The 15,530-nt window shown below is 35.6% G+C and overlaps 1 protein-coding gene across 3 annotated transcripts; it reads left to right on the plus strand.

Moving 5' to 3' along the window:
- The first annotated feature begins 295 nt into the window (after positions 1-295).
- On the plus strand, positions 296-14,891 carry LOC140803387 (protein transport protein SEC24 C-like). 3 transcript variants are annotated; one of them, XM_073159251.1, is made up of 26 exons: positions 296-454; positions 586-657; positions 765-1,685; positions 3,325-3,534; positions 3,738-3,812; positions 3,980-4,078; positions 4,669-4,780; positions 5,124-5,251; positions 5,854-5,973; positions 6,218-6,298; positions 6,542-6,619; positions 6,882-6,974; positions 7,383-7,437; positions 7,733-7,809; positions 9,172-9,243; positions 9,365-9,448; positions 9,615-9,734; positions 9,850-9,918; positions 10,402-10,479; positions 10,638-10,776; positions 11,034-11,198; positions 13,087-13,232; positions 13,310-13,489; positions 13,880-13,968; positions 14,088-14,119; positions 14,584-14,891. In XM_073159251.1, exons 3-26 carry the CDS (start codon positions 858-860, stop codon positions 14,688-14,690), a joined length of 3,237 nt encoding a protein of 1,078 aa, XP_073015352.1. In that variant the 5' UTR covers positions 296-454; positions 586-657; positions 765-857; the 3' UTR covers positions 14,691-14,891. The 3 variants fall into 3 exon arrangements, with proteins under 3 accessions (XP_073015352.1, XP_073015351.1, XP_073015353.1); XM_073159250.1 differs by having other exon boundaries at positions 586-652; XM_073159252.1 differs by having other exon boundaries at positions 586-652; positions 9,175-9,243.
- The last annotated feature ends 639 nt before the right edge of the window (positions 14,892-15,530 follow it).

A 15,530-nucleotide genomic window follows, 5' to 3' on the forward strand; every position in this document is an offset into this window, starting at 1 on the left:
TTATTTGCGTCGTCCATGAAAAAATATTATTTTTTATACTAAGATTATTACTTTTTATTATGAATATCGATAAGATTGACCCGTCTCACAGATAAAGTCACGTTAGACCTACTTAGATACAAATGACACCAATATTCAGTTTCAGAAATAAGATTTAAAAAAATAAGGCTATATGGGTTATGATATTATATAATTTCTATATTTTAATGTTACATATTCTAATATTATAAATAAAATTATATTTAATTGGTTATTTGAAATTTTCAGAAAAAAGAATTTTCAACGCAATTACGTGAATTTTGTTTGGAGATCATGCAGAATTCAACCAACGTCTTGCCCCTCTCTTTCCACACTTGCCCTCTCTACTGCGATCCATAAATATTCATAATTGATAAATTCTAAAACCCTTCTCCCCAAACTGCAAAGGTCCGACGATTTTGAAGCGCAAATTTAGGTATCCCAATTATATTTTCCAGTTGTTAAGCTCGAAATCTTGGCGAATTTCTTGATGTCTTTTTTGTTCGGATCGTGGAGTTCAATCTGTTAATGCAACCATTTTCTTTTTCTTTTCATTTTTTTTGTCAGATCGAAGTGTGGCTGGAGACTGATCAGTTCTTCTCACAACGGACCGGGATTTGGGTCACCGGAACAGGTTTTGTGTTTCGTTAATGATTCATTTTCTGATTTATGTGAAATTGTTAAAATTTTGCTTCTCGATTCTTTTATTGATTCATTTGTTTGTTTCTTTGTTTTGGTGTTTGTAGATTGGATTGGGTTGGGATGTACAAACGGTGGTTTTGTTAAAGATTCAGTTTTTTTCTCCTTAAAGATTGTTATAGATTCCTGATCAACTCTCAATGGCAACTCCAGGGGGGCCTAGGCAGGGGAATTTCCCCCCAAATTATAACTCTAATGCACTCGCAAATAACATGGAGAATTTACAAATAAATCAATCCAATCAACAGCAATCGGGGAATTTTGGTGGTAGTGCCTATAGACCTCCAAATGCTACACCATTTGGCCAACAACCCCCAAGATTTAGTGGAAGCAGGCCAGGCCCTCCCCCGCCTGGCGTGTTTTCAGGTGGCCAGGCTCCTCCCTCTGGTCCTGCTCAAACTACATTCTCTCCATCTTTGGTTTCTGCTAGATCTACTGAACCACCAGCTGTAACACAGCCTGCTTTCTTTACATCAAGACCTCCCCCACCTGGGGCATCACCATCTTCTATTGGTGGACCAGCTACTTCTGCACCTTCTGGGTTTGGCCCTCTCCCAGGACCTTTCCCTTCTTCCCCCCTAACTTCACGCCCGGCCTTTCCACCCCACATGGTTACTTCTGGCCCAGCCAGTAATGGATCACCTTCATTTACACCAGTGCCGAGTCAAGATGGACCTCGGCTCCCTCCTGCCATCAGTAGTATGCCAAGGCCGTTAGTTGGACCTCCACAGCCACCGACAATGCTGTCTTCTGGGCCATCTTCGCAGACTCTTCAAATGCGTCCCAGCTTTGGTGCACGACCTTCTGGTGCATCATCTGCCATCGGGCAACCAGCACCACCATTTTCAGCTCCACCACAAAGCATGATTCCTCCTTCAGGTTCTTTGCCATTTTCAGCCCCTCAAGGAATGCTTCAATCTTCAGGTTCTCCTTATGGAATGCAGACATGGCCACCACAACCACAGCAGGTCAGTTTTGATGCCATGGTTTCACTAGCTGTGCTGCTACTTGCAAACTTGTTTACTATACCTGCTTTAAGACTCGTTAGAAGTTAATTAAAGAGAATTTCTATGGCTGATAAATGTGTATTAGTATGAGATGAAAGCAAAGCGGTGACCAATTTGTGTTTTTTGTGGTCGCAACCTCCTTGCCTAACGTCATTCTTAGACATGTATGGGTTATTTGGCCTAAACAAATGATTTGTTTGGCGATATATCTGGTGTTGAATGGATGATGAATAACAAACAGGGGACATAATCAAAATGAAAGAGAACCAAATAAATATTATTGAGACCGAAAGTAAAAGTCATCTGAAGTGACAGTAAACTTCTGCCACCTTAGGGAGAAAAAAAGGATTTTTTTTTATCAGAAACTATTTATATTTTATTAATTAATAAAGATTGTTACAATTACAGTGGATGAGCAATCCACAATTTGAGCAATCCACATACATCATATGCTAGGAAATTAAAGTTGGGTACAACATTCATCGAACTAACAAATGAACTTCCAGTCCCTAGGTGATAGGAGAAAAAAGGATTAAATAAAGAATAAGAAGAAAATATAAATTTGTGTGCAATTGCTTTGTATTAGAGAATATTTTGGGTAAATTTCGATATCACGCCTTCGGAGTAGATGGAATAATAATAATAAAAAAACTAGTTTGAGTAAATTTTCTTCCATCTCAGAGTAGCACATGTCAAAGAAGGGGAGTTCCAATTTGAAATTCAATTAGCGAGCCTCTTAAAAGATTTCTCCTTCTTTATTCTTCCGTCACTCGACTAGTATTTGGATGACAAAGAAATTATATGTTTTAGGGTGTGTTTAAGCATTCAACTATTTGAGGCATCATGAAGAGTCATGGTGATTTTTGTTCAACCTTGACACAGTTCTACGTGTAACTAGTTGGACCAGTATCTTTGTGTAATACTGTAGGGTACAACCCATCACTGTTTCTCCCTAGCTTGGGAACTGAATGAACTATTGACTGCACTAGAATCCCTTACCCTTTTTAAAGATGAGAGTGATTGAAGGTAGTTGATTAATCTTTTTCTAGGTGATTTCCTTGCAGGAAAAACCATTGTTTAATAGCTTTTGGCTTATAGAGTTTAATCAGTACCTTTCATAGTTTTTTTCCATATATTCTTCTTTTTTTAATCGGGCTTATTAGTTATTATATGATTTTTTTTGTCAGATATCTTTCATAGGATTTGATCTATTAAAAGTATACTTGCATATGTGTTTACTTTCTATCTCATTTTTCCTTGACCATCGATACCAATAATTTTATATTGCTTGAAGTGACTGACACTGGCATACATGTCTGTCATACATGTCAGTATAGTTCTCAAGAGTAAAGTGTTGCTCGTCTCCTTTTCATCAAAAAATTATTCAAGGAATTATTTTTTCTCATCTTCGGTGTCATGGACCCTGATTACACTTGCTCAAAGCATTAGGCCTGATGGTGAAAATGAATACTAGTTCATCAAAGCATTTTTCCATATTGTATGGCTGTTTATTGATGATGCATTATAGCTTAGTTTTGCAAAATTCTATACATGAACAGATTATTTTCAGTTACGCGTTGAATTTTGTGTTGATTTATAGGTGGCTCCACCTCCCCTAGTTTCTGGACATATGCAACAACCACAGATGTTTGGAATGCCACCAGGCCCACCACCACTCCCAAATCAATCTATGGCCCTGAATCAAACAGCGCAATCAAAAATTAATCCCAATCAAATTCCCCGGCTAACTTCAAGTTCTGCTGTAATTCTGCATGAGACCCGTCAGGGTAATCAGGCAAACCCTCCTCCGGTAATAAGCCATGTTCCAGAAAATAGAAGAACTAATTTATTTGTGTGGTTTTTGTTCATGGTTTTTCCTATCGAATCTTTTAGGGTTTGCTATAATTTCTCTCTAGTACTATAGTGCAAGTTGATATGATCTGATCTAACTGTAAGATGAGGTTGCGAGTTTACTTTTTTCCCCTGATTATTTGGTTTTTTTTTTCTGTAAAGCCTGCAACAAGTGATTATATAGTCAAGGACACTGGGAACTGCAGTCCACGCTACATGAGGTGTACAATAAATCAGGTTAAAAACCTAGTTTTGTTTATTTAGAAAAATAAAGGCTTTAGCAATTAGTGCCTTCCTTATTATCATTTTCAGTTTTTATTGGTTTATTTTGGGGCATTTAGTTGTTATTTTGTCTGTAAGTATGCAGTTGTCACTAACTGAAGGTACTCTGTTTTATTTATTAGATTCCATGCACTGTGGATCTTTTGTCAACTTCTGCGATGCAGTTGGCTTTATTGGTCCAGCCTTTAGCTCTTCCACATCCATCTGAGGAGGCCATCCAAGTAATGTGAAACATTATTGTTTGTTATGTTTTGTTCTGTTCTGATGGCAAATTATGAAGATACCTTGCTTAAGTTCTCAAGTATTTCATCACAAAGAATAATTTAGGGATTCTAGATAACTATGCTAATTTGGCATACAAATGAAATTATGAAGTTTGTAGACACTCTTCATAAGATAATTTTAAATAATTTCTGTATCAACCAACTAATTGATGTCTGTTTTTTAAAAAAAAATAAAGAAATGGCGGGTAAGAATCAGGATGCTTGCCTGTTTAGATAGCCCTATTTTTTATACTGGTGGCTTGTTTTTGCTTAGCTCTTCTGTTAACCTCACGTCAACCTGAAATTTGAGAAGCATAATAATCTTAGCTCTGATCTAGTATAATCTTAAGAATGAACTTTTTCAGCTGGGTGGGTTATATTGCCTACTTGAACAGTTGAACCCAACGACTGTTAAACTTGGATCTATTACTGTTTCGAAGTTGATTGCTTTAGTGTTAATTGATTGGTTTGACAGATTTGACATCTCTTTAAGATAACAGCATAAACTTGTTAGTGTCTTTATATGTGTTATTTCACATATTCTGCAGGTGGTTGATTTTGGGGAAAATGGTCCAGTTCGATGTTCTCGTTGCAAAGGATACATTAATCCTTTTATGAAGTTTATTGATCAAGGCAAACGTTTCATTTGTAACTTCTGTGGTAAGAAAATCTTTTTCTTGTAATCTACTTGTTGTCGTTGGTGGGTTCTCATTTTACTGGGTAGGTATATTATATTACTTCATTGAATTGATGTCTTTGTGAAGCCTTTGTTAGTTTTGGGGAGCACACGTGGGTCCAGCTTTGTAAAATCCAAATCCTCAGTTCCTTAAAAATATATTCTCGCTGATTACTTCTTCGTATGGCATTGTGTGAAGTTTTTTTCGGTTAATGTCATTTGAGTCCTATGTTTATGCCGTCATTGCTACATTTTCAGCTGCTGGCCCTCAAAAACATCTGATGTTATGTTACTTTTGGTTTCACGCTTTAACCTTTACTATTGCAGGTTTTACGGATGAAACTCCGCGTGACTATCACTGCAACTTAGGTCCTGATGGGCGGCGCAGAGATGCAGATGAAAGGCCTGAGCTATGCAGAGGAACTGTTGATTTTGTTGCTTCTAAAGAATACATGGTTAGTAAAGCATCGGAACTAGATTTGGATCTGAATGGGGATTTGACTGGGGATGAAAGTTAATGATGCTAGAATAGTGAGGGTAGAACTTTTAATCAAGTTGAGATTCTTAGGTGAAAGAAAGAACTCTGTTAATACCCTTTAGGACTTGACATTGTGGAAAATGGGGATCTGTGTAGCTGATATGGATTGGATCAGACAGTTGAGCTGCTATGAGGCATGTATTAGGTTCAAGAAACAACTTCTGACAGAGAGAACCAACCTTTCTGGTGGCTTCTTGTGATTGATTAGCTGTTATCAGTAGTTCAGATAGAAAGCCATTTTGAGTAAAATTTCAGCAAGGTCGCAAAAATATATGTCGTCTCAATATTTTTTATATCTCAAAAACATTTAAATAATGTTTGTTCTCAAGAAATAATCTGACAGAAGTGTCCGTAAAAGTCCTTTATCCTTCAGAAGGACTTGATATTTTTATCAACTGTCATTCCAAAAATTGCCTAACCTCGATAGACTTTCTGAGTTTTACTTCTTGGTTCATGGTCTAGATGTTAAGCAAGCTGCATGTTCCTGTGATCCTCATGTTTGTTCACTTAAAATTTCAGGTCCGAGATCCTATGCCTGCAGTATTTTTCTTCCTTATTGATGTTTCCATGAATGCCATACAAACTGGTGCCACTGCGGCAGCGTGCAGTGCTATCAACCAAGTTATAGCTGATCTTCCAGTGAGTCCATGCTCGGTTTATTTATGCGATAAAACTTTATTTGAGAACTGTACATCAAGATACAGACTATTTGTCCCATTATTTTTCCCATTAAAGCTGTTTTGGTATCGAATATTTTCTTGAAACTGACCTTTTGAAAACAGTGCACGCTGAACACAAATGGAATGGGGTTTGTTGTTTTTTGACATGGCTGAGTGAGAGAGAAAGCTCTGCTAGTTTGATGATGATAGTCTTGCCTTTTCAGGAGGGTCCAAGAACAATGGTGGGCATTGCTACGTTTGACTCGACCATCCACTTTTACAACCTGAAACGTGCTTTGCAGCAGGTTGGCCGTAGAGTTATCGGCATTCTTTTTTAGATTGAGCATATGTCTTGTCAGTGATACAATGTCTGCACTTCTGCCTTGTTCATAGAATGTGTACATATCAAATATTTTCCCTCGTCTTTAATTGCTTTTGATACCCAGGATCCCAGGCATATTGTGTTAATCACCTTACGAATTATCCCTTGGGCAGGATAATTGCTGCAATAAGCGCTTCCCTGATATTTTTCTTGTGTTTTATTGCAGCCATTAATGCTTATAGTTCCTGATGTGCAAGATGTCTATACTCCTCTCCACAGCGATGTTGTTGTTCCACTTTCCGAGGTTCGATAATTTTTTTATTCAACTGTAGGTTTCATACGTGGAAAAATTTGAACCGGTTATGTCATTTATCATTATTTTGCATTCCATTTATTGTGTCGTCTTTGTGATTTACGCATCTTAGCTTGCTTTGTATTGCGCTTGTGAAATTTAATGGATATGGGAGAGTCAATTTCGCAGATATGAGAGAGTCATGACAAGGGTACTTATGCTTTTGCTATTGTTAAAAAGATAGAAATGATTTAATATATATTGGTGAATGCAGTGCCGTCAACATTTAGAGATATTGCTGGAGAGCCTTCCTACTATGTTTCAGAACAATAGAACTGCAGATTCAGCTTTTGGTGCTGCAATAAAGGCAAGGACCCTTGCATCTTTAAATATATTAGATATATTGTTGACAGTTCCTTGCTGAATCATTCAGTCACTGAATTGAATTTTATTGCGGACATAATAAAGTGCATCATATTCGCAAACTTAGGGTAATCGAGAGCAAATTCATCCCATTTTTATTTTGTTAGCCAATAGAATTGTTGGGATGGGTTATAAAAATAGGCAGGTTATGGAATATGAGGGACTAACTTCTGGAAAAGCATCTCTCTCATGGGAAATCTATTAGAAGCTAATTGAAACACGGTTTCATTACTTTTTAAAAAAATATGGTTTCATTAAATTTACTTATGGCCTTGTGCTTGGCTTTCAGCAATTGATAAATGACCTGAGTATGTAAAATTTATATGTTTATTCCATTTTTTTTTCCCTTTAGGCTGCCTTCCTGGCGATGAAGAGCACTGGCGGCAAACTTCTTGTTTTCCAATCAGGCAAGCTACAAATATGCCGTAACAAATTATATGCATGCATGCATCTCCTTTAAGCCGAATACCATATGATGCCAAACTATTGTGTCTTCCACAAAACGTTCTGATTTTCATGTTTAGTCATAGTCTAGTAACGAAAACAATGTTTTATCTTTGTTCTTGGTAACCTTTTATCTTCGAATATAGTCCTTTTGATTTAGGCTGTTCTTGTGTGCTGTCAGCTGTGTGTTTGTTACTTGTGACTCTTATTTTGATGGAATAATTCACTCTCTGACGTATTTCATAATTTGATTCTCAGTCTTGCCGTCAATTGGCATTGGATCTCTTTCGACTAGAGAAGCTGAGGGCAGAACTAATGTATCAGCAGGAGAAAAGGTAATGATTATGTGTAAATTTTTCTCTCTCCCCATGTTTGTATCATGTGAATGTTGTATTTGTTCAGTGGTAAATACTTGCTGGCGTTTGTTTTACAGCCCGCCTTTTCTTTATAGGGATGAAATAATGTATAATTTTTAGGATGATACCGTTGTTTTGAATTTTGATAATCTCTATTTTTAGGGATTTTGTTCCCCTTCCATCATTTGATCCTAGCCTCCTAACATGGTAGCTGATATTGTAGTTATGCCATTGAGTCTGAATGTAATGATATTGTGCTATTTTCAGTCACTTTCACTTACATTACTAGAAAACTTGAGCACAGCCACTCAGTATGCCATATAATTAGTTTTTACAAACAAGTTCAAATACAAAGATGTTAGCTATAAGAAAGTGCTTTGTTAGTGCTATCATGGGGCTTTCTGACATTCTATTTTAAATGGACGCCATGGTTAAAATTTGCTGTCTAAGAATGATGTCATATGCTGATGATTTTTATTTCTTTTAATCTTTGACTTTTAAATGGTAATCATATAAACCTCGTTTTGTCCTCCCACTTTTCTGAATCGTTCATCTGTTATTCTGGTTTCAAAAAAACTAAATAGTTTTATTTACATAGTTTATTAGGATACTTCAGATAACAAGTATTGCCATTTGGCTTAGGGGCTCTTTGGTATTATGAGACTTGATATTTGCCATTATTTGACTGATAATGAATATAGATATTAGAACTAGAGTAGATGATGTTCATTCATCGAATAGCTATAGATAAAATGTTCCCTGTAGTTAGATGTGCTTGACTTCAGTTTCATTGTCAGTGTGTCTTTTGAATGGTTATTTGTGCTCTAGTTTGGAGGTCTCTGGTGTATAAACTATATAACGACTTGATTCTTCGAGCTTGTATGTGGTCTGTACTCTGTACAGTTTTCTTAAATTTTGATTAAGACGGTTATAGGCGTCGGCCGACTGCACCGAAAAAGTGCTAGTCGGCCTCGACGCCCGAAAAAATTGCCCAAATTTTTTTAAAAAAAAGTTTTTTGTGTTTTAATTTAAATTTAGAAGTCCAATTAAAAAATGAAAAATAAATATTTTTTATAGGTCCTAAACCAAAGTCCATTAAGAAATGTGATTTGTTGGCTTGCCTTGACACACCAAATTTCATCTTATTATGTTGATACCGTGGAAGCTGCCTAGAGGCTTCTAGGATCAGCCTAGGAGGCCTAGGAGCTAGGCATTGGTGGTGCACACTGCACGCAGCACAACTATCGTCTAGCAAATTTTAATACCTTGGGTCTATTGTCTCATAGTTTGTTACATCTAGATATCAATTGTTCTATTAATTTAAATGATGATTGGATTCAGCAGGCTCACAAATTACTCCAACCAGCAGACAAAAGTCTGAAAACCATGGCCATTGAATTTGCAGAGTACCAGGTGACATTTGAACGTTTTTATCCCAGCAATCCATGATTTTTACTAAATCTAATCTCTGCCATGATTTGGTTTCGGTTCAATTTAATGTCTGTTATTATTTATAGTTTCTGAACAATTTCAGGTCTCTGTTGACTTGTTCATTACTACACAAACATATGTTGATATCACTTCTCTTTCAGTTTTTCCAAGAACTACGGGAGGACAGGTAATTTATGATAACATGAGCTACCGATCCTGTATCTGTACCGTTAATGCTGTACATGTCCATGAATTTTTAATACTTTAATAAAAATATTATGTACCTGAGTTGAATAAAATAGGCTTGTCCCTTTAAATTTCAGATTTATTTTGAACTGTAAATTTGTCCCCAGGTGTACTATTATTATCCTTTCTCAGCTCTTTCTGATCCGGCTAAGCTTTACAATGATCTTCGATGGAATGTCACAAGGCCACAAGGCTTTGAGGCTGTGATGCGTGTTAGATGCAGCCAGGTGATTATCTATTAGTTTGGGGTTTCTAAGCTTGTTATTTATGGAAAGTATCACAAATAATGTTGAGTAGCTAAATGATGGATGGTTGACAAGGGAAAAAATATTTTATGTCTAGGGTATTCAAGTTCAAGAATATTCTGGTAATTTCTGTAAGCGCATACCAACAGATGTTGATCTACCTGCTGTATGTCTCTCTTTTCCCATCTCGAAATATATTTGAAGTAATGATCCTGGTATTGATTAATGTGTCTCAAGATGTTACGAATAAAGTTATTGTAGGCAGTGTTTGATGTATTCATTGTCTATCGAACTGATCACTGAACATTTTATGTTAAAATGGCATGATCCCTTGTTTAACATCTGTGACAGCATGCCCAGCATAATAAGATTTGTTTACTAATTCAAAATGTGGAACGTATTTGTGTGAATTATTTGATAAATGCAACATGTAAGGCTCATTGTTCTCATATTAAACAAACAAAGAAATAAATAACTAAAATGCGACAAGTAGGCTTGTCTGTCCTTTTTAGCTTGGAAATTAGAATTCTGTTGCTGTTTGATCACTGGTTTGGCAACCTTTTTGTTCTAACCTTTCATCCTTTGGTTTCAACTTTGGAATAGCCTATGTTGATGCAGGACAAGTTCTTTTTCTTTGAATTTTTTGCAGATCGACTGTGACAAAGCAATAATGGTGACACTAAAACATGACGACAAATTGCAGGAAGGCTCAGAGTGTGCATTTCAGGTATAAATTTTCTTCTGTAATAATTCCCTGTAGCTGGAGAATCAGGTTTTACTGATTTTTTTATATTTTTATATTTTATAGAAAAAAGATTTCTTATAATGAGTTTTATTCTCCTTTCTTGTAATGGTAACTGATCATTAACATGTTGTGATGGCTAGTCTGCTCTTCTTTACACATCGATATATGGCCAAAGAAGGATCCGAGTTTCAACCTTGTCTTTGCCTCGCACCAGTATCCTGAGTAATCTGTTCCGTTCTGCAGACATGGACGCTCAATTTTCTTGTATATTGAAGCAAGGTGATGTGTCAGGATGAATCTTTTGTGCTTGATTCAGTTAATCTGTCTTTGTTTTCTCGAGAATAATGGACGCTATTGTTCTCTATTACATGTTTGAATCTGGAATAATAATGATGATAGGCCTGCTAGTTCCTTTATTACTCCTGGTCCTTCTCAACTGTGTTGATGCATTTCATTCAATCACTTCAATTTGACGTTCTGTGTATTGAAGGTTAACGGAATTCTGACTCTGCTGCTCTGATTTTCTCATCTGGCAGCGGCAAATGAAATTCCTTCAGCTCCTTTAACACAAGTCAGAGATCAAGCAACAAATGTTTGTGTCAACATTTTATACTCATATCGAAAGTTCTGCTCTACAGTATCTTCTGCTGGACAGCTTATCTTACCTGAAGCACTTAAACTGTTGCCTCTCTATATTCTTGGTATGTTTCATGTTACCAGCACATATAAAAAGGCAAAGCTTCCGAATTTTCTTATTGGGTTACAAATGTTTCATATCCTGAAGCTGTTTGCTGAATGTTTTTCAATTATGCTTCAATGTTACCACTTTTGTCAAAGAATGAAATTATTAACGTAACATCTATCACTAGCTCGAGCTTGTGGCGCAAATGGTTTTTAACATGTGTTGCTATTTTGGAACCTGGGGCACGTGTAATGTTATATCGAAACCAAAGTAGTACAATAGACTTTGGTTGATAAACAGTTGGAGGGGAAACCATTTAAGTGGAAGGATTAAAACATATTTGATATTCTTCACCGAATGAGTAAATAGTTGTATGCGGGAAAGGACAAAATATGCGAAACGTAATACAATATAGAAGATTAAATACTTCTGCATCTCTTTTACTCTCCTTATTGATGGAATCTATTTGAAAATTTTACCCAATGTCAAATAAGTACTGAATAGCTTTACAATGTCAACCAAGCGCAGAATAGTTTTTCTGTTAGTCACTTAACAGCTTTAAATGTTGTTTAGAGTCTACATGCTAAGACCTCACTCAATATTTAAGAAAGCTCATTGCTCTAATGTGCATTATTGTCTCTTCAAAGCGAATCATCACTAAGGCCTGAAGAGGTTTTGTAAACTTATTTTGAAGTGGAGGGATTTTTTTTTTGAAGTTGTGGCAGAGGTTTACTACAATTGAATCTCAAACTCTAGGTTTCGTCCCAAATTTAAGACCTAGGGTACCATATGAGATATAAGACATCATCAAAGTGGAGGGATATTGACTTCGTGAGCTTATCTCAATCCTGTTGCCACTCTCATTCTGGTTGTATTGATCTTCTGATAATAAATCCTTTCAACCTATCTGGTTTGCTTTTAGTGCTCTTGGCTTGGTCTCTCTGTTCTTGCTTCTTCTAAAATAATGTGTGTATATAGCTGTTCCGAGAAGTATTTAGAAATAAGATGAAGAAAACTGGTCGTTAAAAACACTTCCAGATATTCTTTTGTGCCATATTGTTTGTGATGGATTTGTCTCAACTGGTTGATTGTTCTGCTAGTCAACACTTCTCTTCTGCTCCAGCTGAAAGAGTTTTGATCTGCTTCCATCCGAGAATCTCTGTCCTGCTTCTGGTTAAGTCTAAGCCAACTTCTATAAGCTGAAAGAAATTATTTTTCCGCTTCTGGTAGAAACAACTCTTTTATGCTTCTTAATGTGGGTATAACAAACTACATGTTCAATTAAACATATTAACAACACACAAATTAGTTTTGCAATAATCAAAACAAATATCTTATTGTTCTGGTAAAATATTTTTTAAAACCATGGTACGCAAAAACCCAATATATTTTTTCAAATGGCCTTTGATGGTCTTTGTTTCTCCACTGCTCGGCTAATTTGCATTTGTATGCCTTGGATATTAATTCTAAGCATATACTCCTCGGTCTTCGGTTTACATAATGCAGTGGTGTGTTAAAAAATAGAACTTTTGTTGTGCCACTTTTCATGAGTTCAAACTTTTAGGACAAACAGTTTAAATGCTTCTTAAATGTATCCCGCACCACATAACACAGGTCGATTAATTTTTCTGGTTGAGAGCAAGAGAAATTAAATATTTTTTTTTCAAATGACACCACTAATAGTGATATTTGACCTCTATGCATATTGACATACACTACTGTGATTTCAGAAAATAGAATATGAACGAGAGTTTATTGATTAGTTTTATATTTCATACTGTGGGTAAAAGAGAACGTACCTTATAGTGCATTTGATTTATATTTTGTTGTTCGATTTCCTTTATCCGATTCCTTGATCTTTCAATACTGCTTTAATTTTAAATGTGTTTGCTTTCTGTCTTTTTCAGCTTTGCTTAAAAGCAGTGGATTACGCTCTGATGGAAGAATTGATGATAAGTCATTTTGGATTAATTATGTTTCCCCTTTACCTACTCCTTTGGTGATCCCGTTGGTGTACCCTAGAATGATAGCCATTCATGACCTTGATGAGAAGGTAAGAAGTTCAACTTACGAGTCATTATTGGTTATGCCATGTCCCCTTGGTTTCATTTCTTGATGCCAAATTGTCAGGAGTCAGATGATTCCATTATTCCTACTCCTATTCCTCTTTCTAGTGAAAATATTACTGTCGAGGGAGTGTATCTTCTTGAGAATGGTGAAGAGTGTTTAATTTATGCCGGTGACTCAGTTCAGCCAAATGTTATACAAAAATTGTTCGGCATTTCGGCAGTCGCAGAAATTTCCAATCAGGTATTTTTTCACTTGTGATTCCTGGAAACAATCTCATTTTACCGTGCATGATATTGCTAAAACTCTTAGGATTTTGTCATTGCAATTTGGAAGCATGCATTTTGGTCAATTGGGATTCCAAAATTTCTAGCATTGAGATTTCTGCATTTCAAAGATAAGGTCGCGGCAATGTCCCAAAGCACACATGTTTGATCTTTGATCCTTCAATGTGGAATTATTTGCTGATGGGTACTATTACACCCATTTTTCTACTACCCATCATGTTTCCGACCTATTTCTTATGTTAAACATTTACCGAAAATGAAGAATACATCAATAACATTATATGTATTAGTTCACTGTTTTCCGATACAAATTAGCAAAGTCAAGTCCTTGCGCTTTCCCTTCCAGTTTGTAATGCAGCAGCAAGACAATCCATTGTCAAAGAAGGTGAATGCCATAATAAATGAAATAAGGGGTCAGCGATGCTCGTATCTGCGGTAAGATTATTTCTTAAGCTGTAGTTTGTCCCAATGCAGTGAGTAATTTGGTTTCTGTGACACGTCAGAGTGTTATCTTGCACCTTTTTACCTTATTTTTCTTTTTCCTATCCCTGCAGCTTGAGATTGTGCAGAAAAGGTGATCCATCAGGTTAGTGACAGTTCAAGTTTTATACTTGCACAACACCCCTAAGTAAAACTTTACAAAATAAAGGGAGGAGACATGATGTAAAATGAAGTTTACTTGATGATGAAAGTACAAACATGTGATACTTGTTTACTGTGGGAGAAATATATGGTGGGACATCAGAAAACTATGGACCTTCATGTAGAATGCTTCTTTGCTGAGTTTTTTCCTAGCGATTATTCAACATTCAAAATGGCAATCTAATAACAATATGCATTTTAATCTATTGAATTGCACTTCACAAAACGTTTGAAGAACTGGAGAAAAATAGGATATTGGATAAGGATTTTGATCCAGCAGACTAAGCCATTTTGCCAGTTATCTGATTCAGAATTCTTTTCAACACAAACTTATTTCAGTTTTAGATAATTATATCAATTTCTCTGTCCATAAAATTCTTTATATACTCAGATTCACTCTCTTTACAGGAATGGCGTTCTTCTCTTACATGGTAGAAGACAAGATAGGCAGCATGCCATCGTATGTTGAGTACCTAATACACATCCATCGACAGATTCAAAATAAAATGCCTTGAAAACTGGCATACACAAAAGTTTTGAGAATTAGAGGAAGAAACACATGAGCTGTAGTTGGCAGATTGTGCATCTGTGGTTTAAGAATTTTTATAAATATTTTGGCATTAACATACAATAGGTTCATAATTTTGTTCTATGTAGAGGTCGTGAATGAGTGGATATTAAAGATATAATCAATGGATCATGTTGTATTCTTTTGATTTTGAGTTTTTTAATGCTTGCTTTAAAAATAATGGGAATCCTATCGATAAAGAACGAATGTCCGGCCCCGGAGGGTCTCCTCCGACAAGGACTTCCGTCGTCTTCATAACCTCCAATAGAACTAGGTACATGGTAACTCGACACTTGTTTTGTTTTATGATTATGATGATTTACAATCAAAGTCGAATTCTTAACTTTTTAATTCCTAAATATATTTTGTTTGTTTGAAAACTTCCTAAATTTTTTTTTTCCTATCATACATCTCCATACAAGCCCTAAGCCTAATTTAATAATTCAATTGAAATTCTAATATTAAATTTCGAACATTATTATTTATTCACAAAGTTATAATCTCCTACTATCTAATATAGCAAGAGGACCTTATGAAAAACCATATTTGGTATTTTTAATTGAAAATCTTAAATATGAAAAAGATGAAAAACTTTATTATACACTGTATTTGTAAGTTTGCTCCTTTTTAAAACTTTCATAACTTCCCATTTTTCCTTTATTTAATTAGTTTAATTATCATAACTTTTTTTTTATTATACCATCTTGGTTTACAACTTATTCAAATGTTTGTTATTAATTATTTATTTTAATAGTTAATTATATTACGTAGACACGTGCTTTGATTT

Source organism: Primulina eburnea, chromosome 10 (genome assembly GCF_022965805.1).
Source record: "Primulina eburnea isolate SZY01 chromosome 10, ASM2296580v1, whole genome shotgun sequence".
NCBI classification, from domain to species: domain Eukaryota; kingdom Viridiplantae; phylum Streptophyta; class Magnoliopsida; order Lamiales; family Gesneriaceae; genus Primulina; species Primulina eburnea.